The 20,158-nt window shown below is 39.0% G+C and overlaps 1 protein-coding gene across 3 annotated transcripts in view; it reads left to right on the top strand.

The window, feature by feature from the left end:
- CCDC102B (coiled-coil domain containing 102B) overlaps positions 1-20,158 on the top strand; it is a 179,005-nt gene that overhangs the window by 27,990 nt on the left and 130,857 nt on the right. For all 3 annotated transcript variants that reach the window (XM_074576553.1, XM_074576551.1, XM_074576552.1), the window contains one exon: positions 2,205-2,313. In XM_074576553.1, coding sequence (XP_074432654.1) covers positions 2,205-2,313 — 109 coding nt within the window. The remainder of the gene's footprint in view (positions 1-2,204; positions 2,314-20,158) is intronic.

Genomic DNA, 20,158 nt, shown 5'->3' with positions numbered 1-20,158 from the left:
TCACTGATCTCTGCTATATTCTTTCTTACACTCTTTGTTTTCTTTATTTAAACAATAAACTTTATGTGTCAGGATCATCTGTTTCATTTGGTAGCATTAGAGGGAACTGACCTCACTTAAGAGGTACTGTAACACAAAATAAAAGTGGTATCTTCTAAGTAGGCACTGCATACTGGACATTCCTCTCTTACTTTTCAGTTTAGACCATTTCTAAGGACTTTCAATGCATTCAGTACAGTCAATAGACTGTTATTCAAAGTATTAAACTGTCATCTTTCATGCTTTCACTTTCTACTGTATTAAGTGTTCCTTTTAATAATTTTTTTAGTTCCCCAATGAAGTCATGATACCATTCCACCGAGTTATCCCATTACTTTAGGAAAAAACTTATTCAGTTGAACTGCATATCCTAGGTTCTTTACATATGAAAGAAGTCATCTTGCTCCACTTCGCTTTTTGAGGAACGGTGTTTATTTTGTAACTATAATGTTATGGGAGCCATAGGTGTGTACTAAAATAAGCTGTGCTATGTGCTATATCTACACAGAGAAAAGAGATTCCTGGTTCAAGAGCATCAGGGTGTTTTGTTTTTTTTTTTTGTAAAAGAGAGAACAAGAAGATACTTCACTCAAATAGATTGCTTCATTAATGTAGCTAACACTGCTTCCAGGACCTGAGCCAGCCCAGTTAGTGGTGACTTTTGGTATCTCTGAGCAAGCCTGCAGTATGTTGCATAGACGTGCCCCAGACAAAGCTCTTTGATACCCTTTGCTTTAATTCCTTAAGGATAACAATGCTGTTGTGGCAGATTCATTTTAAACCAGATATTCTTATAATGTAGTTATAGTCATCCTGGCAATAATATCTTTAACAAAAAAAGGCTGACAAATTTTATTAGCCTCAGAATGGAAAATAAGTACTTCATCATTTCTTTAATTGCCAGTGTTAGAATTTTCAATTATTTCAATATTTTTTCTACTATACTAGCCCTTCATGTCTCCATTTTCATAGGTTTTATATAATGTAAAATGTTCATCTCCCAATATAATAGTACTTTGGTGGTTTTACTCTTTTTCAGATTTTAGATTTCTTCAATGTCCTGACTTTACAGGCTTTATTTTGATATTGATGTTTAGAGCCAATGGAATATTCCAGAATTTTCAACTGTGATTTGATTTCATAGAAATGTTAGAAATATAATTTGAAAGCTTTTATTGTAATTAAGAGTTTTTTCTTTCACGTTTAATTATGTTCCATTTTGTTGCAAAATTGAAAAATTATGCATACTCATTACACAAATATAAAATGAAATTATGAAGGTAGGAGTATAAATTATGAGAAGTTCATTCTTATCTTTGAAACTTCGCTAATAGTGTTTCCTGTGAACACAGAAATGAATTTTTAATTGATCTCAAAGATAAGAACATCTGTAGTGCCTCTGTGCTTCATATTTCTTTCATTATTTCCTGAATGGCTGAAAATATTTTAATTGGTTAGAAGGGGGGTAAATGTAAACATCAAAGTAAGTTCATTGTTTCAGATACAGTAGCTTTCTCCAAGGAATCATCATTAGTTCTTTGTGAATTGTGAATCCTAGGTATTTTTACTGAATGTAGTATTGGATTTTGTGCTCATATAACGTTTGAGAGGCAAATGCTTAATGAGGGTACAGTGCCTCTGAGCTAGATAATCCATTTTCCTAAAATTCTTCTGGCATTTTCTTTCAAGGGCAACTATTTTTTGAAACATGAAATATACATATTTTAATTAATATTTTTTTTAGCATCTAAAGTAGATCAACTTTGGTTTCAGTATGGCTACATATTGTATATATTCCCACATATGTGTGTGTTTAAAATAATTTTTGCCTGTACCCAAATAATAGTACCTTTTCTCTGAGGATCTTCATTATCTTATCATGTATTAGGTGACCTAAATCATTAACTGAAGTCCATTTCCAAATTTTCTTCAGTTTATCCCAAAATTCTTTGTCATTAAAAATTTTAATTTTATACTACTGGATTTCTTTGTTCTCTTTAGCTATGAATTTTTGAAAATCTCTTGGAATCATTATATGATGATAATACAGTTTGTTTTTAATAAAAAATAGATATATGGTTGACAAAAGCATCAAAATAGAACTCAAGCTATGAAAAGGAAATTCAAAGTAATTTGTCTGTTGTCAACTTTTAAAATACTTTCAGAATGAACATGTTTCTGGAAAAAGAAATGGAAAAGATAGAAAATGAATTATTTGTTTGGAAATGGAAATATGAAGAACTGAGACAAACCAAGCTGGGAAGCCTGAAACAGGTACGTTAGCAGAATGTTGTTACCACGTGCAATAAGAAACAAAATTGAGATTTCTCATTTCCTGTGTTGTAACTAAGAATAAAATCATATTTATGTTTATGAAAGTGATAAATCAACCATTTATCAACTAGTTATCCGTGTAGCCTGGGAGGAGGGACATATCCTGGCTGTGTGGAGAAGCCAAACCCAGCTCGCCATGTGCTGCCATGGTAGCACTGGTGCTAGGGAGCTGCGAGAGTGGCACTAGCGTGGCTCCATAGTTTCACAGGAAGGGACTGGATGGGGGAGGCAGGTGCTGGTGCCCCATCCTGATGTGCTGTGAGCGTGGTGGCCCTGGTATACAGCGAGCCATGGTTGGGGTTCAGCTGAGCTTGTGTTCAGACAGAATGGACACATGGGGGAAAGTGAGTGCATACGGACATTCTGCCACTGTGAGGCCATTGTGCCCGGTCTACTGAGTGGGCATGGTGGGGGTGACAGCCTGGCAACGAGGAGGGAGGCATCCTCAGAGGTAGGGGACCTATCCTGAGGTCTACTCTGTGGCCAAGAGAATTGATTCCTGGTTAGGGAGAGCCAAGTGCCCGTTGAAGTGGCACTGGGGGAGAGCTGTGTAACTGCCTGGCCTGGCATGCAGGTCCCAGGCAGCGGCTGGGGGGACAAGTGGCTTGTCCAGCAGTTTGCATGTGGGAGGGGGCTGGAAAGTGATGGCAGCATAGGACACATCAAAAACAGTAGTGGTGCACCCCAGGGCATGGTCCCCAACGCTGTCTGGGGCTGCTGCTGGCGGCACAGTAGAGACCTCAGCTCAGAGATGCTGAAGGAGGATGCAGGTCCCCAGGCCTCATGCTGATACCTTCCTTGAGAAAGGGGTGTCCATGCCTACAGGAGGTGTACTCTGGTTGAGGAAATGTGTTGGCCCTTTTGAGCTGCAGGAGGAGGTGAGCATGCTGGGCAGGCTCAGGGAAGGCAAAGGGGAGCTTAACAGGATCTTCACAGGGTCCCCAGAAGTAAAAGACTCTGAACCATACAGTAGGGACAGAGAGAGACTGAGATCAGTTGCAAGGTAAATAGAGTGTCCCACGGTGAGAAGGCTGGAAACATGATCTCTAGCAACTGGAGGATGGTTCTATTTCCAAGTGGAGATCTGCAGTTGCAGAATAGGTTCAAAAGCCTGGTAGCAGAGCAGTAGAAGAAAGCCATGACAGAAGAGGTATGCAGAGCCAGCTTTAGCCTGAACCATACATTAATATCAGGAGGAAGCAGTGAGTGGCAGTAGTAGGAGACTCCCTCCTGTGGGGACAGAAACTCCTGTGTTCTCCACTTGCCTCTTTGAGGGTTATGTGGCTTGCTGTGGGCTTGGAACCAGAACGTTGCTGAGAGACTGACAAGATCTATCCAGTCCTTACACTATCGTTCCCTGCTGCACATCCACATGGGCACCAGCAATATTGCTGGGGGCATATTGGGAATGACCATAGCTCTGGGGCTGAGGTCATGGGGACCCAGGTGTTTCTTCCTTGATCCAACACTGGCCAATCTAGTAAGGAAAGCTTTGAAATAGGAATGGTAGGGGTGTCAGATTGCAGCCCACAGTAAAGTGAAGAATAGGCGTTCAGGGGTCGAAAGCTTGGGGTGCAGGTTGATAGGAGCAAGAAAGACTTCACGAATGACAAAACAGGATGAAGGAACACCTGCCCCAAGTGTTGGTACAGAAATGCACACATCCTGGGAAGCAAGCAGGAAGAATTAGAGCCCTGTGTGGTTAGAGAACTACAATATTGTTGGAGCAATTAAGATACTGTGCCAAGTTCACACAACTGGAGTACTGTGAAGGACTTCAGGAAAAACTGGGAAGGAGCAGCTGAGGGGATGGAAGTTGCCCTCAGATTAATAAGCAGCTTAGATCTTTTGAGCTCTCCTGAGGGACAGGCAATAGTCTGACTAAGAACTTGTGGCTCAGGATCAAGGAGAGGCCGGTAAGGGTGACAATGTGGTGGGAGTTTGTTACAGACCACCTGATGAGGAAGCAAATAAAGTCTTTAAACAACTCAAGTCTCCGGGTTGTAGACCCTGGTTCTTATGGGGACTGACTGCATAGCTGCCAGAGAGGCAATACGGTTGCTGCAATCAAAGAGATTTCTGAAGGGCTTCAGGAATTATTTCTTGCTGTACGTATTAAATGGACTAACCAGGGGTGACACATAGCTGGGTCTGCTGTTGACTAATATGAAGGAAACTAGTTGGGGATGTGATGATGAATAACGTTCTTGTCTGCAGTAACTTTGAAATAGTGGTGCTTGTGGTCCTGGAGGAAATGAGAAAGGCAGAGTACAGACACTGAACCTAAGGAAAGCAGAACGTTGGCTTAGTCAGGGAACTGTTGGGTAGGATCCCATGGGAGGCAGCTTTGACTGGTAAACAAAGGAGTTCACCAAAGCTTGCAGGTCTTGAAATACAGCATCTTCCAAGTGCAACAAACGTCAGTCCTAATTCTGAGGGGAACAGGTAGATGCATCAAGAGATTGATTTAGGTTAGCAGGGAATTCTTGGTGGAGTTCTGATGCCAGAAAGCAATATACTTTTATAAAGGAAATAAGCCTACAAAGGAGTAGTTAAAGAACATTGCCTGGTTGCGTAGGAATGGTGTTAGGAAAGAAGCGGTCATTTTGATCCAAGTTAATGAGTAGAATATTAAGTAATATTTGCATTGCAGCTTTCAGGTTTTAGCTTTCAGAACAATGGGTCAAGGACCTCTTAGATCCAACAAAACTAAAAATGTGCATCTATATAACTAAATATAGATATAGAACGTAAAATTTCCTATGAATTTAACATCTCAGATTTGGAATAATCCAGGAAAGTTAATTACTTTCCTACTTATGTTTCGGAAAAGATTGCAAACAGTCTATTAAATTCCAAGTTTAAGTTACAAGGACGTGAATATGTAAATGGAATTTCCTTCATAGATAAACATCCACAGCAACAAATTAACATCTGTCATATCTGTATTCCTTCAGATTTTATTTCTTTATTTTCTGCTTGCTCATTAAGTAGGGTATTAGCTTGTCATACTTCTGCACAAAAGAGGAACTCTAGTTTTAGTTAATTGTTTTGCTTAAGAAATGTAGTCTTTATATTTTATGGCACTGTCAGCAGGAACAGAACAACAAGAAGTAAAAACTTGCTGAGAAGAGGTTGGAGGTTAATAGATACTGATTTTTATATATGTGCATGCATATACACATATATACGTGTTACTGCATTTTTCTTGGGAACATGCTGAATTGCTTTAATTACTAACAGGACATAATATTTTGAGCATTCTGTTTGTCTTCAGGGATTTATAAGACATACATTTATTTTAAATTACAGAAAACATTGGTCTTGATGAATCTGACTAATGTAAATGAAATTACTTACATTTGTGGGGGGGTTTTGTAAGTGAAAATTATTCCTTTATTAAAAAAAATAAATCTTGTGTGTTGGCAATGTGTGTGTGAATGTCACTTACTAAATATTACTGTTGATAACTGGATGCTGGAACACCATACAAGGATTTTTACAGTGAAAAATTTGAAAGCGAATTAAAGGAAAGCGCAGACATGTAGTAGGCTAAGCATGGAATCTGTTTGGTATACACACTTGCAATACTAAATCACAAAGGAATTTCTATATTAGTAACAGATTAATCATTACTTCTGGATTATTTTCATGTCCTTGACTAAGAGTCTTGTTTCAGTCATGCATAAATTAATCTATTTCCATTGGTAGATTACCTCACAGTCCCACTGGGAATGTGGAAAAAAATGCTTGGTTTGCAAGTGACAGTGCCACAGCAAATTAAACCATTTTTAACAACGGTTAGTTCTGCTAACTTTTTTGAAGTCTGAGAGATTTTGTGTAATGCTAGAAGCTTCACAACTGCCAAGATTTGGGTATTAGTGCTCCTAGTAACTAATTACTTTCTGTTAAAAGATGAATATTCACTCACCTTTGAACAAACTAAATATGAAAAGCCTCGATGACCTTGTTAATCATCTTTTCAAAAAATGATGCAGTCTGCATCAATTTGGAAATTGTAAATAAGTTCTCAATGTTATTAAGTTAAGTAAAGTAAAAAAAAGTAGTAAAGTGGCAATTTATATTTGTAGTAACTACGAGCATTATATGTAACTTTGAACTTTGAACCGTTGAACTTGTCCCGTTTGGGATCACAAATTAGACCACTTTAACAGCTACAACAGGAAGTTGCATTTAGTGTGGAAATTGATCATTTCTTTTTCTGTTATAAAAAGTCTGTTCTCCCACTAAATGGTAAACTAAGAAGTTAACGTTAACACTAAGAAGCTTATTGTTCAAATCACGACTGATATTTGACAGCACTCTGTTTCTTTATTTGCAAGCAGTCACGTCTTCTGTTTTTACTACATAGAATTTTTCTTTGTTTTTTCTAAGGACACTCGGAAGTCCTCATTCATTTAGCTTCCTTAATTTCAAGTAATTTTTCATTATAACAGCTTGAAACCAAGTCCTAATTGGCTATTCTTCTTAAAGATTACCTCCTCAGTACATTAAGACATAAGGTCTTAAATTTAACCTTACTTGGATGACTAGACAGTGAAAACTGTGCTTTACCTTTCTTTATAGAGCTAGTGAAGTAAGACTTTATGTCCACCAAATATTTTTCCAGGGAGAAAGGAGGAATGGAAGTGGTGTATCCCTTCATTACATTTTGTGTTTAACAGCAGGAAAAATGTATTGTACTATCTGGAGCCTATTTTACAAATTATTGTGAATTTGTGGCTTAACAATCCTATCAGTATTGGAGATCGTTAGTTTGAAGAGACCTATTTATGACCTTGTTACACAATACTCAGTCCATGACATAAAATTTTAAACTAAGATTTATGTGTCAATATTTCTTAGCTGTCAAAACCATTTTGTATGTACTGCCTAGTTAACGAGTTTCAGTTCTGCTTCTAGAATAGCTTGCAGCTATATTAGTGGGATACTAAATAAATTAATATTTCCTATGCCTTAATGTTCATGTATCTTAAAAATAGCCTATTCACAACCATAAAACACTTTCTTATTTTTAAAAAGGGCAAAGCAATTGTTCAGTATAAAATTGCATTTGCATTATTGTTGTGTTTGCATGAGAATCCACAGAAGGGAAAAGATCAAGTCCGTAAAACCAGTGGGGGGAAAAAAGAAAAAAAAGGTGTTGACATTAGACAGATTTGTTTTTAAAGTAATCTTTGTAGGTCTTTGTAGGAAAACCTAGACATCTTTAAATTCTTTGGAGAACATGAAAAATTTGACATCAATGATGTTGCTAGTTGAATGTCCATAATCATCTGCGGAAATGGGCTATACAATTTTGTCAGCTACAGCCTAGTTTACAGGTCAATTAAATAACCTCACAGTTTGAAAGACACAAAAAGTGTATCTGAGTCTGATTAGTTAGATCTTTGGACTTTTCATAAAACAGCAAATCCTTGGTGTGTTGCTCTGATGTTTGTAATCACAGAATCATAGTTAGCAAGACTGTTAAGGTTTTATGTTTTAGAATACTCATTTAATCTTATAACATGCACAATAACACTTTTTTGTTTACACCTTTTGCAAGTCTTCCTCAACTTTTTATGTCTGTCTTTACCATTTCCGAAAGGCATGCTTTTCTGGTGGTTTAAAAGTTAAATAATATGGAATATTTTCAGAACTATTTCACATTATACTGAAAACAGTGCAAAAATGCATATACTGCTACATTCCACTGGTGTGCACTGTAGACTCACAAATGCTACTATAGACAGTGAGTTCTGTGTTGTTTAAAATAATTTTCTGCTAGATGAAATAGAGAATGTGCCCTTACTCTACATTGTCTAGTGTGTTGGTAATTAATGAGGGAAAATCATAGCCCAGTTTGTAAGACAGGAGGCAAAATTTACACTAATTGTTACTTAAAGCCTATTGGAACATGAATATGGAAAGAAGTATTCTTAGGTTAAAAGAGACACAGGCTAAACTGGCATTTTCCCTCTCAGGCAGAGACATTTCTATTCTTCCTCTTTTTCTTCATGAAGTTGAAGATAAATCACCAACACTGTTGATTTTGCACCAGAGCCAAAGAAATATCTTTAAACAACTTTTAGAACAAATGTTTTCTGTTCTCTCCATTTATAGATATGTTTTACACTGTATCTTATGTCAATCTATGTATTGTTACTTAGGTGCATTAATTTCTTTAAGAGAACTCTAACAGTACCCTGCTACTTGTTTCTCAGGTGGAAGAAACTCCACTGAGGCTAGCGAGGCTCATGGACAAAATCAAGTCTTCTACTTTCACTGTAGACATTTAAATGCTGTTTAAAACGGAACAGCATTTTTGGAGACTCATGTTGTTAACAGGTAGTTCTTGTTAAAGATTCTGCATTATCTCCACCTTTTCCAGAAGTCTTTATTCTGAAATTGTCTTATAGTGTGAAGATGCTGCAGAGTTGCTTACATGTAGTTGCTATTTACATTCACTTAGTATAAACGTGAATTAGAAATAGTGGTACTCTGATAATCCTACATGAAATTTAAATACATGTAGTAGGACTATCTATTCTCTCCCATACTCTTTGCCTGACCCCAAAAATGCCTTCTGGTTGTCGCAGAAAACACACTAATTATCAGATATAAAACAGTAGCCTTAATGGCTATACTAACTGTTTTGAATTGTTCTGTTTAATTCTCACGTAAGATGGACAGAAATATTGCATGCTATGCATAGCTATAATAGGAATAAAGTGATGGCCTTGAAATGAATTTTGTGATTATTTTATATACTACAGAATAGCCAGTAGTTTGTTTCAGTGAGCTAAAGGAGTCTTTATAAAGTTTGATATCAGAATCCTCAAGGCTGAGTTTTAAAATATCTTCAGGGAATTTTATGAAAACAATGTCTGAATTATTTGTGAACCAAATGACTTTGTAGAGTGGAAACTCAGTGCAGTTAATTTGCCTGTGGTAAAATCTCATTGTTTTTAGACTAGATCTAGAATTTGGAATGTTCCTTACTGGGCTCAATCCTTCATTTGTTTGAGAGATTCATGTGGTTTTCAGACTGAGTGAAATGGGATGATGACGTTACCACACATCTGACGAGTGGTTTGATAAAAGTACTTAAATCATTACTTTAGATATACACCACTTTTCTTCATCATGCCTAAATTACAATAGTTTACAGGTAGTTTGAGAGTAAGGAAAGAATTCTGGAGTGTTGATTAAACATGAATTCTTGTAGAACCTTAACCTTTCCACTGTTTTCATAAATCAGGTACTAGTTCTTTAGTGTTAGCTCCAGAAATTATGTACTTAATGTTTTTCTTGCCCAGCAGAAAGTATAATTTCTGATAGTGCATAACATCAAGGTTCCATTTGATTGCCTATTTTCCTAAAAATGTAGGTTGGAAAGCACTAGAAAAATATACTGTTTCATTGATATTTTTTTTTCCCTATACTGGCTTTTAACAAGAAATTTAAATTGTATTGAGTTGTACTTGCCAGTATTTCCTGGGTCTTCATTACATGTTTGGTGATGAAATACAGACCAAGACCAGGATTTTTTTACATAAGGGCATTCTGTGATAAATGAAAGATGAAAAATCCTTATTTCTGTGAGGAATATACATAGAAGAAACATGTGTGCATACCGAAACGTATATGTGCATCCTGCTTTTCTGTGAAAGGAATACCACACCAAAGCTGCATCATTTGTAGGGGTTTATTTTGCCTGTTGGTCTGCCACCAGCAGAAAGTATAACCTGCTGTGGAAATGTTTTGAAAACAGAAGGGGAATATGCACACGTGCACGCTTGTACATATATATGTGTTGATATACATGAAGCAATCTTTGTCCTAGAGGTTAGCATTGCATTTTTAACAAAAATGGTTTTCATAGCTTAGGCTGAAAAGTCCAAAATGACGACAAAGTAACTTCTTGATAATGTGTTAGTGTGGTCAGTTCACCATATGGTCCCATATCAGTAATACATTTTTTATTGTATAGTTTTAAAAAAATCCCCCCCCAAGTTTTATTAATTTAAATATCCTGAATTTGTCTTTCAGGATTATGTTTTAGTATGCGCTTATTTTCTTGCTTAAGTAAATATTTCTGCTAGTAGGCTTTCTCGTTAATCATTCACATTAAAACAGCCTGGGCTAAAGTAAGCAGTTTATTTTAAAAAAAAACCAAAAAACAGAACAACAAAACAAACCAAAACACACTGATGAATTAAATGTGACAACTGGTAGAATGTACAAAATTGAATTTAATATCTGACATGTTAAAGACATTGAATTGAACACATAAGTATTTTGTTCTTAATGATGTAGTTGCTTTTTATCTATCCTTATCCAGATAAAGATAGCAATATGTCACCTGAAAATTAAAAATCTAATTTGGGGAGAGACTTGATTGGAAAAATAGCCTTAGATCATCCGCTCTCTCAGTTTTTGAAAATAAAATGCTCTTTTCTAAGCACAATAAATATTTGCTTTCCCTACTTAAAAAAAAAAAAAAAGAAAAAAAGACTTTATTTTCTTGGAAAATAAACCCGAAAATATTCCTTTCTCAGATTGTTTTATTATTATTTTTGTATGTAAAACAATCCTGTCACCTTGCAAGCTCTTGTCATAATGTTAATAAGAAATGCATAGGTGGTACTTTATTTATCCACAATTTAACACCTTGAACAGTTTCCATTGTGGACTCAGTGGAACTGTTAGGAATCACTGCCTATGTTGAGTCACAAGTCATGAAGGCTTGTGAAATCCATTGCTGTGTAGTAATCTAGAGTTTCGGGTTTACTATGTGGTAAATGGATTAAGCAATTTTTTGCATGCCTTTGAAGGGAAAATGTGAGGAACTGCAATGAAGTTTTTTGTTTTTAAAGGATCATGTTCTACGAAATTATGAAGGTGCCTAAACATTTAGTGTTAGAATTAGTCATAGAATCATAGATTAGTTTGGGGTGGAAGGGACCTTCAAAGGTAATCTAGTACAACCCCCCCAGCAACGAGCAGGGACATCTTCAACTAGATCAGGTTGAACAACCCCAACTCTCTCAGCCTGTCTTCATAGGAGAGGTGTTCCAGCCATCTGATCATTTTTGTGGCCCTCCTCTGCACTCGCTCCAATAGGTCCATGTCTTTCCTGTGCTGAGGGCTCCAGAGCTGGATGCAGTCCTCTAGGTGGGGTCTCACAAGAGTGGAGTAGAGGGGCAGAGTCACCTCGCTTGACCTGCTGGCCATGCTTCTTTTGGTGCAGCCCAGGATACAGTTGGCTTTCTGGGCTGCAAGCACACATTGTCGGCTCGTGTTGAGCTTCTTATCCATCAGTACCCCCAAGTCATTCTCCTCAGGGCTGCTCTCAATCCCTTCATCCCCCAGCCTGTATTGATACTGTGGCTTGCCCCAACCCATATGCAGGACCCTGCACTTTTCCTTGTTGAACCTCATGAAGTTCACACAGGCCCACTTCTCAAACCTGTCCAGGTGCCTCTGGATGGCATCCTGTTCCTCAGGTGTGTCAACCACAACACAAACTTGCTGAAGCTGCACTTGATCCCACTGATGTAATTGATGAGGATATTAAACAGTACTGGTCACAATATGGATCCCTGAGGGTCACCACCTGTCTCCAATCTCCATGTGGACATTGAGCCGTTGACCACTACCCTCTGGATGCGACCAACCAACCACCCATCAAATCCACATCTATCCAATTTAGAGAGAAGGATATTGTGGGGACCATGTCAAAGGCCTTACAGAAGTCCAGACAGATGACATCCATAGCTTCCCTTGTCCACTGATGTAATCACTCCATCATAGAAGGACACCATATTTTTCAGGTAGGACTTGCCTTTGGTGAAGCCATGCTGGCTGTCTCGAATCACCTCCCTGTCCTCCCTGTGCCTTAACATAGCTTCTAGGAAGATCTGTTCCATGATCTTCCTAAGCACAGAAGTGAGGCTGACAGCACAGTACTTCCCAGGGTCCTAATTTCTGCCTTTTTTAAAAATGGGTGTAATATTTCCCTTTTTCCAGTCACCATGGACTTCAGATTATTGCCATGACTTTTGAAATATCATGGAGAGTGGCATGGGAACTACATCAGCCAATTCTCTCAGGACTCTGGGATGCATGTTGTCAGGCCCCATAAACTTCTGTATGTTCATATTCCTCTGATGGTCACGATGAGTCATAGTGGGAGGGACTTTGCTCCCCCAATTGTAGCTCCATGTCTGCCATCTAGGATACAGTTATATATATACAGCTTTCAGGAAGGCTAGGTAATTTTGCTTCCTAACTTATGTGTGTGGAACAAAAAATCAGATTTACTGTTTCGTTGGGGTTGCTAAAATGGAATTTTCTTTTTGACTCAGCTATAGCATATACAAGAGAGCTGTATTGCTTCTGGAAGAAAGAACTAGTACTTTCATGGGAGGTAAGAAAGGAAGAGAACCAGCCATGTCGTTGTTTTTTTTTTCCTGCTTTTCTTTTTTCTGTTTAATATGCAATAGGAATTTTTCTCTTTGGTCTTCATGCTTAAAAAGAACTGTCTGGCACTGAAGCAAGTGCCTCTGCACTGAAGCATTAGATTTTCACTTTCAAACAGAGGATTCAATCTTGGTAAAAATTAATGAGTGTTTTGTTTGGATACAGTCAAAAACTCTCCTTGTTTACGTCAGTGGAGCACTGCCTATTTCTTTGAGCAACAACATGAGTGATATCCTGAAGTCAATAAGAAATCTGCTAATAAGAATAAACTTTGGATCAGTTCCTAATCTAAACTGTGTAGAAACAGATAATTAAAAACTGTGCCAAAAGATTCTTCAGGGACCTTTGTAACTTCAGATTACCAAGATAATATGTTATTGTAGGTATGGTTCAGATAAAACAGAAGAGGTGTCACGTAAGCTGTACTGAAAACAGTAGAACTATTTCCACAGGCACTTGCCACCAGACCACTGACCTATGAAAAGTATTTTATGTAATTGCTAATGTAGATCAAGTGACTAAAGCTGTATATTTCAGGTTCATACTTTGACAAGAGAGCAGTCTGGAGGCAATGTTCTATACCATATTTATCTGAAGTCTAAGCAACGCAACACTTTAAAATTTCCTTGAACAAAGTCAGCTCCTGCATTTCTTGAATCCTGTTGAACTTTCAGTTCAGAAGAAAAAATATGCTTAAATGCTAGCTTAATATGACCCTTTTAGCATAGGTTGCTGTTTAAGGAGAATGCTTACTGCACCAGAACATGGAAAATTTTGGAATCTGGTCTATAGTATAAATTATCTGCGGTTTAAGTAATGTTGGTATAATAGTATGGTATTCATCAAGCAACTTGGACGCAATCTTGATTTTCCTGAAAATTTAATATTATGCCCAAACAGACTTACAAATGTTTGTTAAGTATGTTGGTATGGATTTTTTGCCTACAGGAAAGTAATGATTGCAAATTCTACTGTGGTTTCACACTATTTAGTATTCTAGTAATCTAAAATGTATTTATTTTTAGAGATCTACAATTTCGGCAAACATCCTATTCCCAGCACCACTTAACTATTAATCTGAAAATTCAACAATCTTCATCTGTAAAATAAGTGATCTTGCATAGTTCCTGACCTAAATGTAGAATGCTTGGACTGTTGCTGTCATTTTGATGTATTGTTGGTATGATTCATTAGCAGTTACATCAAAAACTGTACTGTAAACTGAGATAATTTTACTTAGTATTTTATTTTCCTGTTCATCAAATACCATTATTGTTACACCTTTAATAGTATTAATTTAATAATTTCTAGTAAGCTGGGTTGAACAGTGTTCTGATCTGCAGCACATCGTACTGATACAGTCTAGGAAATTCTTGAGACTGATGACAATTTGAACTTGCTTTGAGTGCTTCCAATCACGCCGACCACTATTGATATATTGTTTTCTTACAGTTTCTTATTTATCTATACATTTGGCTCAATAAAGCAGTATAAAGTCAGGATGGACGGTCAGATTAGAAATTGGCTGGAAACAGAAAGGTGTTGACCTTCTGTATGGCAAACAAAAATTCAAAAATAATAATAAAAAAGAGAGATTACCCATTGCACTGTTTATGTTTGTTTTCAGGTGATTTTATGCATGCCTACATTCATCTTCTTGTGACAGATGCCTGTATTTTTTGAGTAAGGGTTATCATCTTCCTTTTACAGTGCTTTACAGTGATAATTTGGTAACCACAGTAGTGTCCGAGAATGACCAGGTGCAAATCGGGGCCTGTCCCCCCAAGAAAGTGGTAGGACAATTAACCCAACTGAAGTGCATCTACACTAATGCACGCAGCATGGGGAATAAGCAGGACGAGCTGGAGGCCATCGTGCAGCAGGGAAACTATGATGTAGTCGCCATCACAGAAACGTGGTGGGATGACTCACATAGCTATAGTGCTGCCACGGATGCCTATAGGCTTTTCAGGAAGGATAGGCAAGCAAGGAGAGGCGGGGGTGTGGCCCTGTACGTTAAGGAGTGTTATGAATGCTTTGAACATAATGATGGTGATAATGGGGTTGAGTGTTTATGGGTAAGAATCAGGGGCAGGGCTAACAAGGCGGATATCGTAGTAGGAGTCTGTTATAGACCGCCCAATCAGGATGAGGAGGCAGATGAAATATTCTATAAACGGCTGGGAGAAGTCTCAAGATCGCGAGCTCTTGTCCTCGTGGGGGACTTCAATTTGCCGGACATCTGCTGGGAATACAATACAGCAGGGAGGGAACAGTCTAGAAGGTTCCTGGAATGTGCTGGGGATAACTTCCTGATGCAGCTAGTGAGAGAGCCAACTAGGGAAGGTGCCCTGCTGGATCTGTTGTTTGTAAATAGGGAAGGTCTTGTGGGGGATGTGAAGGTTGGAGGCTGTCTTGGGAACAGTGACCATGAAATGATAGAGTTTTCGATTCTGCGAGAAGCAAGGAGAGGGGTCAGCAGAACTGCTACCTTGGACTTCCGGAGGGCGGACTTTGGGCTTTTCAGGAGCCTGGTTCACAAAGTCCCCTGGGAGGCAGTTCTCCAGGGCAAAGGAGCCCAGGAAGCCTGGATGATTTTCAAGAAGGAAGTCTTAAAGGCGCAGGAGCAGGCTGTCCCCATGTGCCAGAAGACAAGCCGTCGGGGAAAAAGGCCAGCCTGGCTAAACAGGGAGCTAGTGTTGCAACTTCGGGGAAAAAAAGAGGATCTATGGCCTCTGGAAGGAAGGGCAGGCCACTCAAGAGGACTACAAAGAGGTAGTGAAGCTATGTAGGGAAAAAATCAGGAGGGCCAAAGCCCAGCTGGAGCTAAACCTGGCTTCTGTTGTCAAGGACAACAAAAAAAGCTTCTATAAATATATTAGCAATAGGAAGAGGACTAAGGATTATCTCTGTCCTCTAGTAGATGGGGCCGGCAACATAGTGACCAAGGATGAGGAAAAGGCTGAGGTACTTAATGCAGTCTTTGCCTCAGTCTTCAGCAGTAGGACCAGTTGTTCCCTGAGCACCCAGACCCCTCAGCTAGAAGACAGGGATGGGGAGCAGAATGAAGCCCCCGTAATCCAAAGGGAAATGGTGAGGGACCTGCTTCAGCACCTGGAGGTGCACAAATCTATGGGGCCGGATGGGATCCACCCAAGGGTATTGAAAGAGCTGGCGGAGGTGCTCGCCAGGCCACTTTGCATCATTTATGAGCAGTCCTGGACAACCGGGGAGGTCCCAGCTGACTGAAGGTTAGCAAATGTGACACCCATCCACAAGAAGGGCCGGAAGGAGGATCCGGGGAACTACAGGCCAGTCAGTCTGACCTTGGTGCCTGGGAAGGTCATGGAACAGATCCTCCTCAGTGCCATTACACGGCACATGCAGGAGAACAGGGTGATCAGGCCCAGTCAGCATGGGTTTGTGAAGGGCAGGTCATGCCTATCGAACCTAATATCCTTCTATGATAAGGTGACCCACTTAGTGGATGAGGGAAAAGCTGTGGATGTTATCTACTTGGATTTTTGCAAAGCTTTTGACACCGTTTCCCACAGCATTCTCCTGGAGAAACTGGCTGCTCATGGCCTGGACAGGTGTACTCTTCGCTGGGTAAAAAACTGGCTGGATGGCCGTGCCCAGAGAGTGGTGGTAAATGGAGTTAAATCCAGTTGGTGTCCAGTCACAAGTGGTGTCCCCCAGGGTTCGGTGCTGGGGCCGGTTCTCTTTAATATCTTTATCAATGATCTGGATGAAGGGATCGAATGCACCCTCAGTAAGTTCGCAGATGACACTAAACTGGGCGGGCGTGTTGATCTGCTTGAGGGTAGGTTGGCTCTGCAGAGGGATCTGGACAGGCTGGACCGATGGGCTGAGACCAATGGTATGAGGTTCAACAAGGCCAAGTGCCGGGTCCTGCACTTGGGTCATAACAACCCCATGCAGCGCTACAGGATTGGGGCAGAATGGCTCGAAAGCAGCTCGACAGAAAAGGACTTGGGAGTGTTGGTTGACAGCCGGCTGAATATGAGCCAGCAGTGTGCCCAGGTGGCCAAGAAGGCCAACAGCATCCTAGCCTGTATCAGGAATAGTGTGGTGAGCCGGACTAGGGAAGTGATCATCCCCCTGTACTCGGCACTGGTGAGGCCCCACCTCGAGTACTGCGTTCAGTTTTGGGCCCCTCGCTACAAGAGAGACATTGAGGTGTTGGAGCATGTCCAGAGAAGGGCTACAAAGCTGGTGAGGGGCCTGGAGGACAAACCTTATGAAGAACGACTGAGGGAGCTGGGGTTGTTTAGCCTGGAAAAGAGGAGGCTGAGGGGAGACCTTATCACCCTCTACAACTACCTGAAAGGAGGTTGTAGAGAGATGGGGGCTGACCTCTTCTCCCTGGTGACAAGTGATAGGACGAGGGGAAACGGGTTCAAGTTACGTCAGGGGAGGTTTAGATTAGATATTAGGAGACATTTTTTCACTGAAAGGGTTATTAAACATTGGAATAGGCTGCCCAGGGAGGTGGTGGATTCACCATCCCTGGAGGTGTTTAAAAAAAGGGTAGATGGGGCACTTAGGGACATGGTTTAGAAGTGGCTCTTGTCAGGGTAGGCTAAAGGTTGGACTTGATGATCTTAAAGGTCCCTTCCAACCTCAGCAATTCTATGATTCTATGATTCTATTAGAATGGTTCATGGCTTATTGTAATCCCTGAATTAGTTACTAATAATAACTAATAGCATTACTAAACACACAGCAATAGATAACTACTTGAAGCAAAGTGAGACAGGCTGTTATAGTCTGGACTGCAATTAAATTTGTATGCTGTGTATCTGTAAAAATCCCACATTTTTAAATTATCTTTGGTACATTATAGGTAAATTATCTTTGTTCTGAGAGTTAAGACTAACAATTTAACCAGTTATCTTTTTGCATAGAATAGAAGCTTATTTTTGCTTCCAATACAGTCTGTATATGTATTTCCACTCATAAGCATACAAATTGACAAATCTGCTCTTTATCTTGATTGAAAAGATTTTCATTAGTCAGTCTCAGCTCTCTAAGGGAGTAGTCTGTGTTCCTTATTTGTGAAAGTTTGTTATATTAGGTTTGGGGAGGAAAAAAACCCAAAAGCCACCCCCCCACACTCCCCCATTCCATTCCCCCTAATAACAGCATTAGCAACACAAGTAAACTTCAGATCATAAAAACTCTTAAACTGGGCAACTTCAGTTTGTCATCGTAACAATACTTAGATGAAAAGGGAAATAAGCAGAGTTTAATAAAAGGTTTCAAGTGTCATTTAAAAAAAAAAAAAAAGATTCTCAGCAGAGGCCAATTATGCCTTCTTTTGAAATATAAACCAAAATGTCTAATATTGAACTGTTAAATATACTGGAGAACTAGTGAATGGTCTTCTTTCTTTGCCTTTTTTTTTTTTCTTTTTTACATAAAACTAAAATGTCACTGAGGCAAATTAAGGGATGAAAGCCCATACTTTGCTTCAGATCTTTTTGATTAGGAATGCTCCAAACCAGCTGCCCTGTGAGATTTAAAATTAAATTAAAAGATATAATTGCTAAAAACCCTATGCCTAAAACAATCTTTGTAATTTACTTAGGCTTTTTAACATAGTTTGTTTAATATATTAGTACTGTCACCCCTGCTGTGTTCAGTCATAATCCAATCAACTGCAAGAAAATCATGCAACTGTGTGTAAAACTAGCAAATAAACCAACCCTTTTGGTGTGAATGTCAAGAGCTCCAGTTCTCCCATTCTCAGTGGTGAAACGTAAAGATCAAGGTGTGATTTTTATTGTTTTTTAAATAAATTAATTTCAGACACATTTCCTAGATCAGCTGATTGTTAGTTAATATAGGGATTTTTACAGGTTTATTGCCTGGATTAAAAATTCAACCTCTGCAAAAGCAACTATGCACTTGTTGGCACATTGGAGTTTTGACTCTCTAAATGAGTGATGACTTGTCAAGTTTCAAGAGTTTTGGTTGATGTGTGTCCTTTACAAATTTCAAGGAATATTCCCCAAGGGATTAACTGAAATGTGAATTCCTTTCTTGATGACATTAGAGAATACTTTAAATTCACTTAAACCACTGTATAATGTTCATTTAGATTAGTATTGGTTGGAACTATAATTGTTATGTTCAGCTTTAGGCAATGCAGTTTAAGAATTAAGTTATATTAATCCCATCTCAAGTATCACTTGCCTGTAGGAATATCGCAGATGGGCATGTTGTACGCACTATTTTTATGTAAGGTCATGATTATTATGCTTATCTAGGCACCGGTATTTTGCTACACATAACAAAAAAATGATAATTTGAAGAGCTTGCATTAAAAAGGATGTTACAAAAAGATGCTCAGTACATCCAAGGGAGTTTAGATTCAGTCTCTGTTTCTAATTATGGGAAGCACTTGAATCTAAGTTCTTTTTGTCATTGTTCAAAAAATAACCTTCATGTCAAAAGATACTCAAAGGATGCCTAATATTAAAGTCATAAATATATTGCTACTGAATTCTGTTGGAAGTGTTTTCTATTCATGTAGGCATGTAATTAGTCTTGAATGAGTACCCTTTCCTATCATGAGAACCAAGGCTTCAACTTTGGTTTCTGCAGTTAGGAATTATTCTGAGGGTCACTCCCTTCAGATTTGTACAAGACGGAATGAAAAGTGTTTGATTTATGAACAATTTCAAGGAACTGGGAAACCTTTAGAAGTGGCTAGTATGAAAAAGAAGTAGGCAAGAATGGACCCCAAGCAGGAAGTTAATATTGGATAGCCTGAAAGACCATAGCAAAAGGGGGTGTTCCTAAGCCACATAGTAAATTTGCAGAGTCAAGTTACTGAAATAAACTAGTGCAGCATCCTTTCGGTATAGTCAAGTAAGGCAAATATGTCTTCTGATGTAGTCGTTGGTATATTTTATAGTATGAGCATTACTTTTAAAATACAGCAAAGTCATAGAAGTAGGAAGCAATATATCTGAACAGTGTTTAAACTGAGAAACACAGAGCAGCTGAGGTTGTGAGTAGTACTCTGTCAGTTCTGGAGGTGAGGTTCTTTGTCCCAGTCTGAGTCAGAAATTTGGGTTAGGGTTGAGCAAAAGAGGGAGTTTAGAGGTGCTGCTGGAGCGGGGCTGGAATTGGGCAGCCCAAGGAAAATTAGGACGGGCAAGATATATGTACCATAAGGGCCTTTGTGGTGTGGGCCAGAGTTGGGGGTCTTAGACCCAGTCAGATCTGGAAAATAAGATAGGGTTGAGCAAAAGAGAAAGCCTAGTAA

Source organism: Larus michahellis, chromosome 2 (genome assembly GCF_964199755.1).
Source record: "Larus michahellis chromosome 2, bLarMic1.1, whole genome shotgun sequence".
Taxonomy (NCBI): domain Eukaryota; kingdom Metazoa; phylum Chordata; class Aves; order Charadriiformes; family Laridae; genus Larus; species Larus michahellis.
The sequence above is the reverse complement of the archived record's forward strand: the minus strand, read 5'-3'. Positions and strand labels throughout refer to the sequence as shown.